General features: G+C 41.8%; 1 protein-coding gene across 1 annotated transcript; it reads right to left on the bottom strand.

The window, feature by feature from the left end:
• Positions 1–361: 361 nt before the first annotated feature.
• XKRX (XK related X-linked) lies at positions 362–11851 on the bottom strand. Its single transcript, XM_024578769.4, has 3 exons — positions 10191–11851; positions 6099–6367; positions 362–2008 (listed from the first exon to the last, which is right to left on the bottom strand). The coding sequence occupies exons 1-3, from the start codon at positions 10523–10525 to the stop codon at positions 1263–1265; spliced, it is 1350 nt and encodes a 449-aa protein (XP_024434537.2). The 5' UTR covers positions 10526–11851; the 3' UTR covers positions 362–1262.
• Between the last annotated feature and the right edge of the window lie 7348 nt (positions 11852–19199).

The following is a 19199-nucleotide window of genomic DNA, read 5'->3' on the forward strand; positions in this document are numbered from 1 at the left end:
TATAGTAACCTCAATTCCTTTGTTAACTTAGAGGCATCCAAGTGACATCCCCATCAAAATACCCAAATGATTTGAAGTGTAAACATTGATATACAATGTTTGAGGAAAAGGATCATGAGAAAAGGAGACCTGCATTCATCCATTGGGGATATGAGAGTGATAAACATATGCTTTTAATTAGAAAATAAAATACTGTGTCAGATGATTTACTGTGATCTGGTTTCCCTCCTCTGCCTCCACTCTACCTTGGAGTGTCAGCCTCCATCCCAACCCTAAACAACATGAGGTGATGTCCCAGCTATTATTGCCTTCTCTTTCCCTTAAAAAAAAAAACAAATCATCAAAATACTCGAGACAGTAGAAGACATAATAAAATCTTTATTTCTGCACACATTAGGAACATTTTAATTACAGTCCAGCTTTGCTGAAGTTCATATCAAGTAGTAAAATGCCAAAAGCACAGAAAAGCAGAGTTGGAGAGAATCCCTGATAATGAAGCACAAAATGAGAGGTTTTACTCAATTATTCCACTGTACAAGCTGCAGGCTCATGCAGGACCCTGAGAAAAACAATCATTCTGGTATATTCCCTGAAGGAATCCTACTCTGCACTGCCTCCTCAGAGTATGCCTACAATGGGCCATGGAAAAGAGTGGTCCTTGATGAGTGATCGTTAGTAAACTCCTAATAGAGAGATAACTTGTTTGAGGAGAAGCTCTTTTAATAGTGGGGGTTTTCTTTTTAAACAGAGTTTCCCGTTGGAATTAAAGACCCCAGCCACACTTATAGTTACAGGTTCCACATTAGTTAGAATGTTTCCTGAGGATTATTCATAAGTGGTAAGTGGTCATATCCTCTGACCAGTCAGGATATATTCTGGTTGGATTCTGGGCCTTCAGCTAAGCCCAGGGAAAGCTCAGTAATGTGCCTTAAGCAAATGAACAAAGCTAGAAGGTCATAGAGAGCCTAAGGAGCATGGAGGTAAGTTATTCTGTAGGGAGGTGAGACAGCTGACCTGGGTGGGGGGTGTAAATTGCATATCTGACTCTTCTGGATATGTGGTAGCTACCCTTGTGCCCAAACACAGCAGTCAATCTTAAAGAAAGAAAACCTATTTGGGGGCTGCTTTTCCTTCTAAAAGGTTTACCAGAAAACTCAAGAAAATGTCCTGGTGGGTACTTGCCTATGAGCCTCATCCTCTCCTTCAATTTCACAGTTGCTCTTGGTCACATTAAACCCATTTCCAAATACCGGAAGATAGAATCAGACAATGCTTTGCCTTTCTTCAGGATCAAAGGATGGCTCCAAGTTCTCAACCCTGCCCCGAGAGTGCTGGTGGCAGCAGACACAGTGGAGGTAGTCCACTATGTTGTGGGTGAAGAGTGAGCGCAGTGGATGCAAGTATTGGAAGAAAAGGAGCATGAAGCCAATGGAAATCAGGTAAGCAATAATAAGCTGCAAGGCAATCAAGGAATGACAGTAATTCAGTAACACTTTCACTCCAAAGAACTTAAAAACCAAGACCATGATCACATTCTCCACCAATCTCACACTATAGTGCAGGCCCATATGTCCCCAGTTCTGACCTTTTTCTACAAGGTCCCTGTCTTCCAACTTCAACTGCAAAGCTGACCAGCAAGAGAAGTTGATGCCAGCATAGAGGACAGTAATGGAAATCAGCACCATCAGGGTGCCAACCTGGCTGAAATTTTTTTCAATGTTATTAGGCATCTGGGCACCACTCCTCCAAAATTTAACCCAAGGCTCAAAGAGGATAATCAGGAAGTTGAGCATTAAGAAGGGCACAGCCTTCAATTTCAAAGTGGCTGAGAAGAGCACCAGAATCAGGAGACGGGAAGTGATCTCCAGTGTCCTCCAGATGGTGATACAGAGGACTTCTAGCAGCCCAAGGCGAATCTTGTATTCATCGTACTTGATCTGGATAGCCAACATATTGCAGAGAGTAGCCCCATAGGTGACAGATATCAGGGAAAAGACCATTAGCACAGCTGTAATAAGGAAAAAAAAAAAGAAACAAAACATAGGCATTCAGTCAATGTTGGTGAAGCTTATATTCTGACCCAGAGATCCAGAGAGATGATAGGTAAGGCTTGAGGGCCCCAGTTAAGAGGAAACTCATGTATCAACACACCTATGTACATAATAGCATGCACAGAAGGAAAATGGAAAGAAATAAACTAAAATATATATTTTTATAATAGGGATTACATCAATTTTTAAAATCATTTTTGTTTGTGTTTTCTAAATTTCCCATGATGAACATATACTGTAATATTTTAATATTCATATAAATGTACACAATGAACTTTAAAAAAGAGTTGGTCTGAAAACTAGCATTGAGAGTCCACTAACACCAGCGGAGCACATATAGAGAGATAGGACAGCATCTATCTATTGAAACAGTCTTCTGACCAAACAATGAAGGGGGCAGAAAAAAATGTTATCTGAAAAACTCCAGTCTTAGGAGATTCACAAAGAATTCCTTTGTTTCCAGAAGTTTTTTCCTTGATGTGTATCTTCTTCAACAAACTAATCTTGTTTGTGGGCACTTCTAGAATGTAACAAAATGTATACTGGAAATTACATGAGGGCAGAAGGGACCAAGTCTATTTTGTTTACTGCTGCATCCATAGAGCCTAACATAATGCCCGGAATATATAGTAAGTGTTCAATAAATGTTTGTGGAAATAATGAAGAATTCTGAGTTTGGAGAGGCCTTGGTTCAGCTGTGTAGAAGTCTGTGAAAGTCACTTCAGTTTCCCAAATTCACTGAGATACTCTAGAGTTGCTTATATTAATCATTGTCAATGGCAATTTGTCACCCCAATGCTTTGGTATACTTTAGGAATTGTCAAACTTCCAGCAGAGTGCTTTAAAATATAAAAAACTTCATTTCTTTGCCTACAACATCCATACCGCTGTATGTTAGAGTAGGGGCCTAAAGGGTTAGAATACTTCCTGACCTGCTATACAAAATCTCAACTATAGATCACTCCAAGGCCCTTTCCTTTTCTTCCTTTATATCAAAGGATACTGGTAACTAAGAAAAATCTAGTGCTCTCAAGGAGAATAAGGGGGCCACAGGGGTACTTGTCCAAAAAACACAAAACAGCTAGAGTTTTCTGTTTCCATAAAAACACTGCATCCAGGGAACTAGAGCAGTAGAGATAATCTGCAAGAAAAGTGACGACATCCCCATCTTTCTTGGAAACCCAAAAGGATGTGCAGCTTTGTTTTCTACATCTTTTTCAACTCTAAATAGAGTGTTGGAATCTCAAAGACTGCAATGGGAAATTTTCTTAAAATATCTATTCTGCCCTGGCTGGTATGGCTCAGTGGATTGAGCACTGGCCTGTGAACCAAAGGGTCACCAGTTCGATTCCCAATCAGCACACATGCCTAGGCTGCAGGCCAGGTCCCCAGTAGGGGGCGTGTGAGAGGCAACCACACATTGATACTTCTCTCCCTCTTTTTTTCCCTCCCTTCCCCTCTGTCCAAAAATAAATAAATAAAATCTATAAATAAATAAATTGCTCTATCACATATCATGTGATTTGTGAAAGGCCTTTATAAAAAAGGCACAAGTTCTAAAAGCAATAATATAAATATATAAAAACTTAATCCCTCAGAATGCCCGAAGATATGGTATATTGTTTATTTTATACATGCATTGCATGTGTGCTGCACATTACATGCACGACATGCACATACATGTTTAAGGTGTGTGTATGTACACAAAGAAAAAACATACCACAAAAGTATACATATATACATACTTGTACACAGTAGAGAAAGGATTAATAGGCAGAATAAGTAAATAGCTCCTACAGATAAAAAGATAAAGCCACTAAAAGATTAAAAGATATAAATAAGCAATTTAAAGAACATAATGACCAAACATGAAAAGATGCTCATTTTCATTCATAATAAAGAATGCATTATTTTTAAAATCAGTTATTTTATAATTATACAATTAAATAATATTTAGTTTAAGATATGAAGAAACAGGCACATTCATATACTGTTGGTGAGAATATAAATTCATACAACCTTTTGGGAGGGTTACTTGTCAGTACTTATAAAATTCTAAACCTGCATATCCTTTTACCCAGCAATTCTACTGCTCAGAATTTATCATACAAAGTCTCATTCCAGTACACAGATGTTCACTGGAGCACAGTTTATAATTAGAAAGAATGTTTTGCATGGAAAAATTAGAAACAAACTTTAATCCTACCAATACAAGATTAGGGAATTAAGAAAGAATGGTCCAGTTCACATAAGGGAAATATATATATTATATATTTATCATTATTGTTATTATATGTGTATGTATGTATAAATAACTGTTGAAGAAAAATACACTGGCTTGTCTCTGAAAAAGACATGTTGCAGAATAGAATGTTTAATAGAGTCCTTTTTTGGCAAAAATATACATACATATATATGTTGTATGTATGTATATATTTACATAGTAAAATGAAGTCTGGAAGAATATGTACTGAATGATTACGAGATTACCTTTGAGAAGTGAAGCTACATCTCTTTTACATATACACATATATATATATATTCTGTATGGTTATGAATATTTATTAGATTTTTGTAATTAAATAAGGATAAAATAACATTAAAATTTTAAATGAAAAAGGATCAAAAATAATAAAACATGATAATGATAAAAATTCAAACCATATAGAAGGGTATAAAGTAAAAAGTAAAAGTTGGCTGACTCATTTCCACTCCCCAGAGGTAAATTGTTTTTTGCATATCTTTCCAGAAATTTTTATGTGCATATCCAATTACCTGTAAGTAAGTTGGCTTGTGAATATATTACTTTTGTAATATATACATATTTTAATTAGATGATGTGATGACCATCAAACTTCTCAGGAGGAAAAGCATCATCATTTTCAGAGATCTTTCATCTTTCACGATTGCCCATTCTAGGTGTGTGAAAAGCGTTAAGACTAAGAGAACTTCGTGAACAATTCTTAGTGGAGAAAAATACAAAAGAGGGAAAATTTCTTCCTTACATTTATTTGAGATATGGGGCTTTGCCAAGTAGGGTCAGCACCCACTAATAAGGAAATGGTCCAAAGTTGTACCCAGAGCTGTACCAGTTCCAGCCCAAGCAGGCCAATCTCAAGCTGTTAAAACTCATTAATAGTACTGCATCTTGACTTTGAAAACACTGACTCACATTTCATCTTCTGCTGACGGTCTTACTCATTTTAGGATCCCTTCTACAAATGGGAAATTAAGACAGAGACCTCTTTGGTAACTTCCTCTGAAGATCACAGAGAAGGTCAGAACTGGGACCAGGCCTGACTCTCATCAGTATTCAATCCATACCCATTTTAGAAATTTCTCCCCACTGGAGTTGGGAAAAGTGATTAAATCACTGGCTCTCAAGTGTGGCTGATCAGAATCAACAGGGTACATTAAAAAATACAGATTCCTACCCTCCCCACACTCAGATTGATTCAGGTCTGAGTAGAAAATGTAATTTTAAAAAGAAGTTTCATGATCAGAAATATTTTGGAACCTCTTATTTAAATATAGCCATCCTTAAACCAACCAACCAACCAACCAACCAAACAAACAGACAAACAGACAAACAATCCTCAGTATAATGTAAACACTCTGGGCTGATAAAAATGTTCTACTGACTGTTGATATTACTAGCTTCTTCTGAGAGGGTTTATTACTAGCCTAGAGAGGGTTTATGTATGGCATTTTTAGTCTAAATAACTTATCCCAGTTAAAGAAATCTGGGAGACCTGAGATGTCTGGATCCCCAAGTTCCTTGACTATCTACCAGTGCTGTCCAATAGAACTTTCTGTAGTGATGGAAATGTTCTGTAATGTGTGTGCTGTCCAATAAGTAACCACTAGCCACATGTAGCAATTGAACAGTTGAAATATAGCCATTGTGACTGAGAGTGTAAATCTTTAATTTAATTTTTCATTTTAATAGCTACAGGAAGCTGTTGGCTACTGTAGTGGACAGCTCTGGTCTAGATTTCTAAGATGGTTGATTTAAGTGGAGCCCTCCCCCATCTTGACCCCACTCACCTCTACCCAGGGGGACCTCTGCAGAGATCAGGGTCACATAGAGCTGATAGGTCAGTTGGGGCACTGAACCCAGGAAAGCTTGGATCTGTGACATACGTTTGTAAGCATTGCGGTGCATAGCCAGGGTCCGGATGGAGTGTCCCACCTCCCATTCTATCATCATCTCCTCGCCATTTATTAGCATCTTCTTTCGGGTGAGGCTGACATAGGGCTCCTCCTGCCCCTCTTTCTTCCACAGTGTGAGGTACTTAATCATGGCCTCCAGACATCTGCAGAAGTAAAGCATCATGGGAACTTAACTAAAGCTATCCTTGGAAGGCAGGTTTTAGTGAGGGGGGGGAATAACTCAGAGAAGTGTGCCACTTTTTGCCATTCCTTCTCTCCCATTATACTCATTTCTTGTGAATCAAAGAGTTAGTCGTGCCTTCTACAACTTACTTGAATCTAAATCCATTTTTTTTTTTTTTTAGTCAATCTTCCACCAACCTAAGAACACCATTTCGGAAGCATTTCTTTAAGGAGTTAAGGAATTGCTTTATCTCCTTAAGAATAAGCCTATGATTTTAAAAAAGTGCCTTAAACACAAAAATATTAAGTAAACAATGTGTTGAGAGAATAATTAAGTTAAAAAAGGCCCTGGTTGTTATAACACCTCAAGTTCCTGAGATAAAGCGTTCCTTATTCAAAGCATTCAGCTCCATAACTGGGGCTTTTGAGTTCTGCTTTTTCAAGACCAAACCCGCAACTATGACTATGTATGTCTCAGCCAAACAGTCTTGAAGAGGATCTGGAAAAAAACCTCTCATATACATGGAAAAGCCATTGAGCAACAAAGGTACTTTAAATACTTGACAGCTCAGAAACAAATGTACTATTTACCTAGGGCACCTCAAAAGATCTCTCTAAGGGGATTACAGGAACTACTGTAAAAGACACATGGACAAAATCAAGGGGGAGGGTGGAGGTGGGGGAGGGAGGTGGGTTCAGCTGGGGTGGGGTGGAGGGATGGGGAGAAAAGGCATACAACTATAATTGAATAACAATAACAATTAAAGAAAAAAAGATCTCTCTACAGGTTGCTTTTGGGGCCTCTTGACCTGTTTGAGGACAACAGTTTTTTAAACTCTACTATTTCTTTACAAAGAGGAAAACATCTTCATGAGAACTTATGCTCCTTGAATTAGTGATAAGAGCATGTTCCCTGCTGTACCCCTCCCATGTCTCCCATGCAAATGAGAAGTCATTTGCAGTTCTAGCATGATGAATAGGAGAGAAGCCACTAGAACATCTTGTTTTGGAACACCTGAATTACCACTTCCTCTATTCACACTGAAATGAGTGGAAACTGTGGACTATTTCTTATGATAAGTAAGAGCAGTTGGGATGAAAATTAAGCCTTCTTTCTGGACAGACTGAAAGCATGGAGAGGGGTAGATATTTATCTTGCCCACCACCCTTATCACATAGTGGGTATTTGATATAGAGTTATTTGTTGAGTAAGTGAAAGAATGAGAAAGAAGAAAAGAATAGAGGGTGAGAAATAATAGGAGGATAGAATAATAACAGCAATGGAATTTTTAAAAAATAGACCAAAGACAAGTAGAGATGTATATGCTCTCTAGGCCTTTGGCTCCCAAGAGGAACATGGGTTGGCTGCCGTTCTCCATAGGATTCCTTTGAGATTGGTGCTTGTGTGCCAGTCTGAAGTGTGTAGTTTGGCACATCCACTTTCTAGAGACAAACTCTAAAAGGCAGGAGAGAAAAAGATGGAAGGAGAGAACAGAGAAGAAAAAAGTAATATTCTCTTTCTATTCAGAGAAAATTCCTAAGTGAATTTCCAACAAAAGATTTTAGATTTTAACACAAGTCCATCCAACCCAAGTCTATTGATGAATAAAATATTGAAGGAGGCAGTGGCATAAAGCATTATGTTAATGCTTCTAATTCTTAAGGATGTTTACCGGTTTAAGTAAGGGTATTTGCCTTACTTATAAGTTTCAGTAAATTAGAGCACATTCTCATTTCCAGAAGTTAGCTTTGCATTTACATAAGGGAGCTAGGCCCTCCAAACACCTTCATATATTTAATAACACTAATCAAGTTCCTACCTACCTAAAAAGTAATTTTCCTTGAAAATAAGCATATCAAGAATAAAATTTATGAGCTTTTAATTATTTTCCCTGTTGTAGGGCTAGCTGAGATTATAAATCCTTTCCAATCATTTCTAGTGGAAGCAAAGTGACAAATATAAAATATAGTAGTCAACACTCCACATGGAAGGTCCAAATCAAAGATGGCTTGGGAGGCCACAAAATAAACAGGGGAAGTCAAAACTGGGGGCTGGTGTGGAACTTGCTGAAATTTACATCTTGAGAGAGTGTGATCTGTTAACTCAATGTACTGCATTTGAAAAGGGAGAGGAAAATGTTTTGCATGCTCCTCTAGTGACAGATCTAAATTTCTTGCTTCCAAATTGAAGATGAGGTCTTCCTTTTACAGCTTAACTCCAAAGATTTAGAACTGAAAAGGACCTTTTTAGATTACCTAGTCCAAAGGTTGTACACAGGCCTGCTGAATCACATCTGACCAACAGCCGTAGTTTGTTTTGCCCATACCATGTTTTTATTTAATTACGTGCCAAAATTTCAAATTATGGAATTTCATATAAAATCCTATTTTGGGAGCTTCCCCTGAAAAGTTGAGAGATCTGGCAATACTGGATCTCAATTCCAACAGGGAAACAATGGGCAGGAGCAATAGAGTGTGTGCCTCAAAGGAGGAAGTTGATGTGGACTCCAAATTGCCATAGTCCTTACTACTCCATTATTTAACATGGAGCTTTATTTTCATTTGTCATCACACATGAAGCTGCTGTTTTTCTCATACTTGACCCATTGCACTCATTAATGATGTATGCCTGGCCTCTGTAAGTGTTTGAGACCCATGATCTAGCCCAAGGCATCTTCAGAGATTTCACCAAGGCCATGTACACAGTCAGTGACAGAGGGAGGGTTAGATACTAGCTCTTCTGAATTCCAGGTCACTGTTTCTGTTGATATTCCATATTTTCTCTGATGGAACCTAATCAATTGCTCCCTGTTTAAGCATATATTGTTTAACATTTTTAAAGGGAGAATTCCATCCTTAATGAGTTTCAGACTGTGCTTATCTCTATATGGATGTCTTCTCATTGCAATTACAACATCAGCACTCTGACCCATATTCCTCAGCTGACTGTAGGTTTCTGCCTCTCTTGCAATCAAGACAAACTTGGTCCATTCCTTTCTCCTGACCTCATAAGTTTTGCAATGTCTCCCTATCTGGAAAATCCCCTGGTGTCCAGACGAGACTGCTGATACAGATGCCTGTCTCCCTGGGATAAGGCCCATTCTTGTACCTTCAATGCAACCTGAACGGAAATACTTGATGCTGTTACTTTGTGCTACAGCATCCAGATGGAATATCTTTCTTTGCTCCCTTCTAACCATGTACCTTTACTTCAGAAAGACACAAAGAGATACACAAGACACCAATGAACCTACAGAAACAAAATGAACCACTGTGGGTTGGGAATTACCACAGATGGCTTAAAATATTTTCAAATATCTCCAGGAAATTTTAAAATGCTAGCAGCATAAGCCCAAGCAGTTCAGGGTAAAGAAACTGAATGTGAGAAGGCATGGAGTGGGAAAGGAACTTTCTTTCAATTTACAGAGCATCTAAAAGGCAGAGTCAAAATAACACACTCTTAAGCTAAGTATGGCCTGGGTGCAAAAGGTGACCACATCAGTTAGTCCCATACCAATTTTCATGATGCAAATCCAGATAGCAAACATTGTCTAATGAAGTGTTATCAATGGTACCATACATATATTTGGAACACAGGTACATGGCACATATTCATCATGGTGGCATTTAAGATTTCAGATAAGATTTTTTGGATGGTAGGCAGGGAAGCCAAGAGTGGGAGGAAATGAGAGAATCATTTAGAGCACAGTATCAGTCTTGTAAATATTAGCTTCATCTTTCTCTGCACAAGTGCAGGGGTGGAGTGAGAGGGGGAGAGGAGAGGAGAGAAGAAAATTTACTCACCTGATAACAGGTCCCAAGAGGATTAGATGCATAAACAATGATAGAGGCTTGTCTTTGGCCAGATCTCTGTGGACAAAAATGAGTGTCAACTGGACCATAATGGATGAAAACACGAAGAAGGAAAAGGTGTATGCCATCCAGTAGGTCTCACTATTCTTTCGATAGAATCTAACCATGTACAAGGCAGACGCAGCCTCCCCACAGTACAAAAAGGTGGAGAAAATGATGCCAAATGGAAAGGTAAACCGGGGGTTGGCCCCACGGATAACATCTTCCTCCAGAGATGAAATCGGATCCACACTTGGCTCCTCAGGAATTTCATAAACTTGGTCCATTGTCGAGTTTCTGAGCGTTTTGGTCTGTTCTTCAGAGAACCTTCTCCCCACCTCCTAAGAGAAATCCGTCGTCACTGCAGTCCAAGTACTGGTTAGGAAAGCTGTCGAGTCCAATTCCAAATGGAGATCTACTAGTTAGAGCAAGAAAACCCTCTCTTCTAGTCTCAAATTAGACTTGTTGGAGTCTGGGATGGAAAGCCCAGGAATACCACTTTGAACTTGATTCTTGATTGGCTCAGGATTCCAATCATCAATATACGGGCTGTAAAACTTGGACAAGGCAAAAGCAAGCATTTTAGCGCCCCGTCCAGAGTCCAATTCCAGGCATTTGAAGGGCCATGGAGACCACCGTTTCCATGCGGACCACTCCTTTCTCAGCCTCCCAGCAGGAAGGATAGCCGCTCGGTTGGGCACCAATTCTCAGCAACTCTTTTCCAGAAGACCTGACCAATGTACCCTTTCAAATTAGCTGAGAATTGAGCATGGGTAGTAGAGGGGGCACAGCCTGAGCGGTTCAATATCTAGGTACCCCAGCTATTGTTTGGATGTGGCCACCAGCTCGCCGTCTGTCCAGGTACTCTCTCAGGACCCACGCTCAACAAAGGGTTCTCAGGAACGCTCCTCCAGTTCCCCAAGCTCCGCCCCCAAGGAAGCTAGCCTGGAACAGGAGCAAAGCTACAACTCTGTCCCTGAGTCTTCGGGGAGAAAAACTGAGCGGAGTGTGCTACAGGATTAAGAGAAAGCTGGAGGGGCTTCTTTCCCACGAAGAAACTTTGCTTGTGAGAAGTACAACGCGTGGGGCGCCAACCTGATAGGGCGGATGTCACCGAACTTGAGTGCCGTCTGCTGCCGGGGTCCTAGTTCAGCTGTAGAAGGATGGTGGCTGCGGGAACTAAGGCACTGAAGACAGGGGCTGGCGAAATGGGAGGGACAACTCGGGCTCTGCAAAGCCAGCCTGTGAGTTCCAGCGGATGTTGGATGTGGAGAGGCGCGACAAAAAAGGGCTTGGACCAATCTTCAGAAGCACTTCTCACCACGACTCCCAACCCGGAGGGAGCCAGGGCTATCCTATTCCCCCCAAACAGCACACACCCACTTCTACCCCGCCCTCCTGAACTAGCTTGCTCTCACAACCGCTCAACCCACGCGGTTAGGCAGGTGTGTCTCCAGGCCTCAGGTTTGAGCCTCCCTAGGTCCTATTGCCCTCCAGATAATACCACGGTGGGGTTGAGAGAAGACCTGGGAGGCAACTGGCCCTGTGAAGCAGAGGGAAGATAGAAAAAGATGGAGGGTGTCAAGACTCAAGGTTAGCTCACAGACACTGAAAGCTCATATTATATGCCTTGATTTCTACACTTGCAAATGAGGCCAGGATAGGAACTTTAGAATGAACTTACAGGTCTTTGGCTGGGAGGTTCTGAAGAGGTGCCAAATTCTAAATAAACTGGAGAGAAGCCAAGAGAGCTGTTAATAAAACCTAAGGAGGGGTGTCTTAAATAGTTCTGAAGATTGCCTGGATTCTTAAGAGCAGTACTTCCCCATCTCACTGAGCTTTTGTTTTCATATGTCTTCATTTGCATAATTCTAAACCCCAGAGAAAAAGAGAAAACATCTGCATCCTGGTAGTAATATAAATGTAGCAGAGCCTGTGCCAATCTCCTTTAGCTGCAGGAAGTTAGTGAAAACAATCTATGTGAGGAGTGACCAAGTAGCAGCCACCAAAATAATGAAAGACACAGTCTGGTCGTGTTGGTTTTGCCCCTGGGCTGATTCAGAGACAGCAACTTCTAAAGTTGTTGTCTTTGAAACAGTTGCCCCATCTTGGTCTGCACCTGTGCTACCAGCTGGGCTAACAGGCTGATCTTTCCTCTTTTCTGTTTCACAAGGCAGCTCAACACTGAGAACATCTCACACATGGCATTGATTGGTTGGGACTTTCCAACTAGCATAAGATTCTCCATCAACAGTGTATGATTCAGAACCTCTTAGGGGCTTCTTAGGATCCTATTCTCAAGATGGAACCCAATTAGGTGACAAACTCATCTCAGTTTGCTGAGATAGGATGAGTTGGTCACCCTAACACTGGAGGCTGAAGCTAGGAAGAATGTAGATTCCAGTGTTTTTCCTTTGCCTTTTCTCCTTCCCTGTGCACTCATCACTCTCCAAATATATACATCTACAAGGCCTTCCTACTTTGTTCCAAAACAAAGCATTTTGTCTGCCATTCAAGACTCTATGATTACCACACTAGTACCTCCCTCTCCAACTGTACTGCCCACATTACCTTTGCTCCAGTCCAGCAGGTTTTCTCACTTAATCATACTTGCCTTGCTCACTCCCATCCCTGTGCCTTGTTAAGGCAATTTATGGCCCCCTTCACTCTTTCTTTAGAAAGGAAGATAGTCCAAACCCTAATCTTCCTTTAAGGGTCAACTCAAGTATAGGCATACCTCATTTTGTTGTCTTTCACTTTATTGTGCTCCACAGATGTTGTTGGTTTTTTTTTTTTAAATAAATTGAGGGCAAGATCCTCCACCAGCAAAAAGATTATGACTCACTGTACTGTGGTGGTCTGGAACTGAACCAGCAATAGCTCCAAGGTATGCCTGTACTACCTCCTCCAGGAAACCTTCTCTCACCTCCCTAACCCTCACTTTCCTCTGTGCTACTGGTACATGCTCTTTTGTCCTAATCCTTCAACAACTTCTGTGTTTGCCCTGCCTCTCCAACAGAAGTGTAGACCCAGGGAGGAATGTACAATTAATGTTTATTGTAGTTCTTGTTGATAACAATAGTGATTGACAAATGGTAATGATGATGAAGCTTCCTCCTCAATGCTTCCTCCAGGAAACCATGCAAGACTCAGGCACACTCATCTCTAAAAGCTGTAACCACTGTAATTAGGGCACAAAGTTCCTAATTACAGGGACACCCACTGCCGCAGTCATTCAGCTCACAGAGGATGCCAGCCCACATGATCTGTCCCTTCTCAAAGTTCCTACAGTGCATTTTTGTCAGTACCACAGTTCAGCACCATATTACCAATTATTTCAAGTGTATCAATTTTTACTCCACAACTAAATTACCATATGCTCCTTGAAAGCAGAGCCCCTGCTGTTACACTTTTTCGGGAATCCCCCATGGCTGGTATAGACCTGTAAATTCCCTGACACCTGATCCCCCACACCCACCACCTTCTCTATTTTCAGCCCCAGGACTCTCTGGCGCTCTAGGTCACTAAATCCTCTGGTCTCTTATTTCCCTGTTCCTTTTGCCCTGCTGGGAGAAACTGAGAATGTTTATTGTAGTTCTTGTTGATAACAATAGTGATTGACAAGTGGTAATGATGATGAAGCTTGCCCTGTCCAACTCTCTTTCCTCTTTCAGGCAGTCTCCAGACTTCAGTCCTTTACTCTTCTTAGGACTACAGATGGGGGAAATGTTGACAGTCAGGAGGCTTCTGAGGCCCTGGGAACTCCTTCCCCATTAAGAGCACTGATCTCCCAAGGATTGGTCAACTGAGGTGATACCCTTAGGTTGCCTGTTCCCTGAATGCTAGATAATGTTTGGGGTCAATTTACTCTTCTTCTTGAAGAACCACAGTTCTGCAAGAAAAGATAACCCAATATTTGATTCCTCACCCACCCCTACCTCCAACTCTCAACAGGAACAGAAAATGGGATTAAAAGCTCTCGGTATCTTTATCAGCACCCAGAAACCCTCTGAATCATATAAGACTTGGAGATAGGTTTGAGCTTCCAAAGCCACTGCAACTGAAGCTGACTTGTAAGGGGTACCTGGCATCCCTAAGGGAGGAGGAAAGAAAAGAGAGAGATGTGCAGCAAATGGCTGATAGTCCAGTCACAGAACACTAGTTGGTGGAAGGTGATATGAAAGGCCCAGAGAATCAGTAGCTAGTATAGAATAATGGCTTTCTTCTATAGAATGATCAGTTTGAATTGTTAGAATCCTTAAAAGATACTTGATGCAAAACCATTCACTGTTTCCTCTGGGCCTTCTCTTTTCCCTACAAGCTCCCTGAGGACCAAGATTTTTGCTGAGCCTGTTCTAAGCCACTCCCTTGTCAATATCCTCCATAGGTGGCATCTGGGCTTAGAGTCAAAATACCAGTAAGTTCCCTGCAGCCCTCACCCCTAGCATTTTTATTTTTTAAAATCAGTTAAAATGACTATCTCAGCATTGAAGGAAAAGAAGTACTACTGCAAAATGCAGCATGGAATTTGTGGATGAAGGGTTTGCCAGGCACTTGGCAAGCTCTACTTCCCTTGCCTGGTGGAGGGAAGGGATGGGATAGTTTGTGATGGATATGATTCATTCTTTATATAATGCCTGTATTGAGATAAATTCACATACCATAAAATTTACCCATTTAAATTGTACAATTCAGTGGTTTTACTACAAAGTTGTGAGCCATCACCACTATCTAGTTTCAGAATATTTTCATCACCCCCCAAATAATCCCAGTACCCATTAACCTCCCCCCATTCTCCTCTCCCACTAGCCTAGAAAAATCACTAATCTACTTTCTATCTTTATGGGTTTTTCTATTCTGGACATTTCATATAAATGGAATCATACAATATATGGCCTTTTGCATTTCTGGTTTCTTTTGCTTGGCATAATGTTATCAAAATTCATCCATGGTGGCTTCCGGCCAAGATGGAGGCGTAGGCAGACACACTGTGCCTCCTTGCACAACCAAAAGAAGGACAACGACAATTTAAAAACAATAAACAACCAGAACTGACAGAAAATTGAACTGTATGGAAGTCCAACAACCAAGGAGATAAAGAAGAAACATTCATCCAGACCGGTAGGAGGGGCGGAGACGGGCAGCTGGGGCAGAGAGGACTTGCGGCAAGGCGGCAGCTGGTGGACCCAGCGAGGTGGCGGATTGTGGAACAGAGCAGGCCAGGCTGCAGCTAGCAGACCCCACAAGGTGGTGGCTGGCAGACACTGCGGCCCCACACTCGCACATAGATAAACCGGGAGGAACAGCGGGGGACCAAAACAGACTGCGAAATCCAGGGCTCCAGCTCAGGGAAACAAAGCCTCAAACCTCTGATTGAAAACACCTGTGGGGTTTCAGGCGGCAACAGGAGAAACTCCCAGCCTCACAGGAGAGTTCGTTGGAGAGACCCACAGGGGCCTAGAGTGTGTACAAGCCCACCCACTTGGGAATCAGCACCACAGGGGGCCCAATTTGATTCTGGGTAGCAGAGGGAGTAACTGATATCTGGCAGAGAGTGGAGCAGATGCCATTGCTCCCTCTCGGCCCCTCCCCCACATACAGTGTCACAGCGCAGCAACCAGCATTACCCACCCTGGTGAACACCAAAGACTCCACCCCTTTTCCTTAACAGATGCGTCAAGACAAAAAGAATGGCCCAAATAAGAGAACAGTTCAAAGCCCCAGAAAAAATACAACTAAGCAACAAAGAGATAGCCAACCTATCAGATGCACAGTTCAAAACACTGGTAATCAGGAAGCTCACAGACTTGGTTGAATTTGATCACAAATTAGATGAAAAAATGAAGGCTATGCTAAGAGAAACAAAGGAAAATGTACAGGGTACCAATAGTGAGGCGAAGGAAACTGGAACTCGAATCAACAATGTGGACTAGAAGGAAGAAAGAAACATCCAACTAGAAAAGATTGAAGAAACAAGAATTCAAAAAAATGAGGAGAGGCTTAGGAACCTCCAGGACATCTTTAAACATTCCAACATCCGAATTATAGGGGTACCAGAAGGAGAAGAGGAAGAACAAAAAATTGAAAACTTATTTGAACAAATAATGAAGGAGAACTTCCTAATCTGGCAAAGGACATAGACTTCCAGGAAGTCCAGGAAGCTCAGAGAGTCCCAAAGAAGCTGGACCCAAGGAGGAACACACCAAGGCACATTATCATTACATTACCCAAGATTAGACAGAAGGAGAGAATCTTAGAAGCAGCAGGAGAAAAGGACACAGTTACCTACAAAGGAGTGCCCATAAGACTGTCAGCTGATTTCTCAAAAGAAACCTTGCAGGCAAGAAGGGGCTGGAAGGAAGTATTCAAAGTCATGAAAGGCAAGGACCTACATCCAAGATTACTGTATCCAGCAAAGCTATCATTTAGAATGGGAGGGCAGATAAAGTGCTTCTCAGATAAGGTCAAGTTAAAGGAGTTCATCATCACCAAGCCCTTATTCTATGAAGTGTTAAAGGGATTGATCTAAGAAAAAGAAGATAAAAAAATATGAACAGTAAAAACGACAGCAAACTCACAGTTATTAACAACCATGCCTAAAACCAAAACAAAAGAAAACTAAGCAAACAAGTAGAACAGAAACAGAATCACAGAAATGGAGATCACATGGAGGGTTATCAATAGGGGGTTAGGAGGGAGAGAGAGGGGGGAAAGGTACAGAGAATAAATAGCATAAATGATAGGTTGAAAATAGACAGGGGGAGGGTAAGAATAGTGTAGGAAATGTAGAAGCCAAAGAATTTATAAGTATGACCCATGGACATGAACTATGGGGGGGAATGTGGGAGGGAGGGGGTGGGCAGGATGGAGTGGAGTGAAGTGGGGCAATGGGACAACTGTAATAGCATAATCAATAAATATATTTTTAAAAATTCAAAGAAAATGTTCATCCATGTTGTAGCATGTACCAGTACTTCATTTCTTTATATGGTGAATTATATTCCATTGTATGTATATACTACATTATGTTTATCCATTAATCTGTTGATGGATGTGAGGGTTTGTATTAGCCAGGGTTCTTTAGAGAAACAGAATGGGGAGGGAAAGGGAGAGAGAGATTTTAAGCAATTGGTTCACACAGTTGATACAGGTAACATTGCCAGTGCTGGTAACCTAGCCCTATGCCCAGAGTGCAAGCAGAAGCAGAGAGGAGGGGCCCTTCGGGCAGTGCCAAGTTGCCTGGGTAACCAGGCTAGCATGGCACGTGAGGACAGATACTCCCTGCCTCTCAGGCAAGATGCAGCAGGAGAAAGTCATCATACTCAGGTGCTCCAGGCCAGTGAAGGTAATTGACTAAGCAGGAAGAGCCCTCCTACTCCCTTCTGATCTGATGAAAGCCTGTCAGTCTAGCCTGGGAAAAGACAGGATTGATTGGGGCCAGGAGCAGACCCTCCAGAAGCACAAGAAAGTTTGAGCATTGGCATGGTTCATAGGGGTAACATATAAACCAAGGGAAGAAAAAGAGGTGCTCTCTTGTACCCACTGCATGGATGTGTGGGCTGGTGCTTCATGGGACTCACAGGCCCTGGAAGCCACGTGGCTGGTGGTGGTACTTGCCCCATGCAGGGGTCCCCAGGAAAGAGCTTAAAACTGGACTTCAACCTGGAACAAGCCACCTGGATGATTATGCAGCAGCCACCTGCAGTTCCTGAAGTACAGTATTTTTTAAATGGAAGAAGGAACTCTGGATGCAGCCTTGGACTGGTCTGGCAGAGGGGTGGCTGAGTTTTCCTCTGGGTGTTCTGGAGGGGATGGGCTTTGAGGCAGGAGCCTGCCATCCTTCCAACTTGTGCAGCTTTTTAATAAAAGAGCTCTTTCTTTTTCTCATCAAAACTATGCCTCCAGAATTTGCCTAAGGGTGATGGCAGGCAGATGAACCCCACTTTCATTCTGTAATACAAATGCCTCCCAATGTGGGGAACTAGCTGTCTGCCAGGCTGACTCCTAGAGTGGGACTGTGGAGATTACCCAATCTCCAAGAATTCCCTGCACTCACACCCAAAGCACACCTGAAATACCTTGCTGGTGGAAGGAAACAGGTCTGGGAAGGAGGCAGGCTCTGAGATTGGGTGAGGATCACCCGAGTTTTGGGGAGGGGCGCTGTTCAGGAGCCATTATTTGCAGTACCAATTGAAAGATGACTTTCTTGTGAGCACTCTTTGGAATAATGGAGTTGTGGATTCAAGTTTTGTTTACATGTTCCCAGCTTGCCTGGGGCCCCATCATGGTTATAGTTACGGGCCTGTATGTTCTGGCCATCGAGGACTATTCTGTTTCAGCTCCTGGAGGGAGCCCACTGGGCCAAAGTTTAGCAAATTGGTCTGTGTGCAGCCATCATCCAATGTCTAAGGAGGTTTTTTTTTTTTTTTTTATTCTAACACTATGTGGCCTATGTCTATTTTAGACTGCAGGGGAAAATGGCCCCTAAACTGTTCCCTACCTTACTACACCATCATGCAATTGGAATTGCTTTGCTAATGGTTAGGCAAATGGGATGTAATTTGTTATGTTAAGGTGTTTATCTCATTGTATAATAAGGTTTCAGCAGGAATAGGGAAAGTGGCCTCAAAACCCTTCCCTGATACTAGCACACAGGAAGAAAAGGAAAATGAGGAAATAAGTCTCATTAATGTCCTGAACCCAGGAGACACAGGATTAGCAGCAGGATGACCTCCCCCATCACCATTCCCACTGCTAGATTCCCCTGAAATAGGACCCAGAGAGCCAACAGCCACACCTATAAATGACAAGGGAGGAGTCTTCCCCTCAAAGATCTGTCAGGGCACCCGATTTGGCCAGGGAGTGTCCCTGTCCAGAGCAAGTCAATTCCCTTTGAGGCAATGCCCTATAGGTAGAGTAAATCAGGAAGGCCAGCCCACTAGCTACTATTGGGCCTGTACT

The sequence above is a fragment of the Desmodus rotundus genome, chromosome X (assembly GCF_022682495.2).
Source record: "Desmodus rotundus isolate HL8 chromosome X, HLdesRot8A.1, whole genome shotgun sequence".
NCBI lineage: Eukaryota > Metazoa > Chordata > Mammalia > Chiroptera > Phyllostomidae > Desmodus > Desmodus rotundus.

Coding starts and splice junctions, on each gene's coding strand:
- XKRX (XM_024578769.4), bottom strand. CDS start 10,525: ATGGACCAAGTTTATGAAATTCCTGAGGAGCCAAGTGTGGATCCGATT. Junction 6,368..10,190: donor CTCTTGGGACCTGTTATCAG/GTGAGTAAATTT, acceptor TTACTTCTGCAG/ATGTCTGGAGGCCATGATTA. Junction 2,009..6,098: donor AGAGGTCCCCCTGGGTAGAG/GTGAGTGGGGTC, acceptor TCCTTATTACAG/CTGTGCTAATGGTCTTTTCC.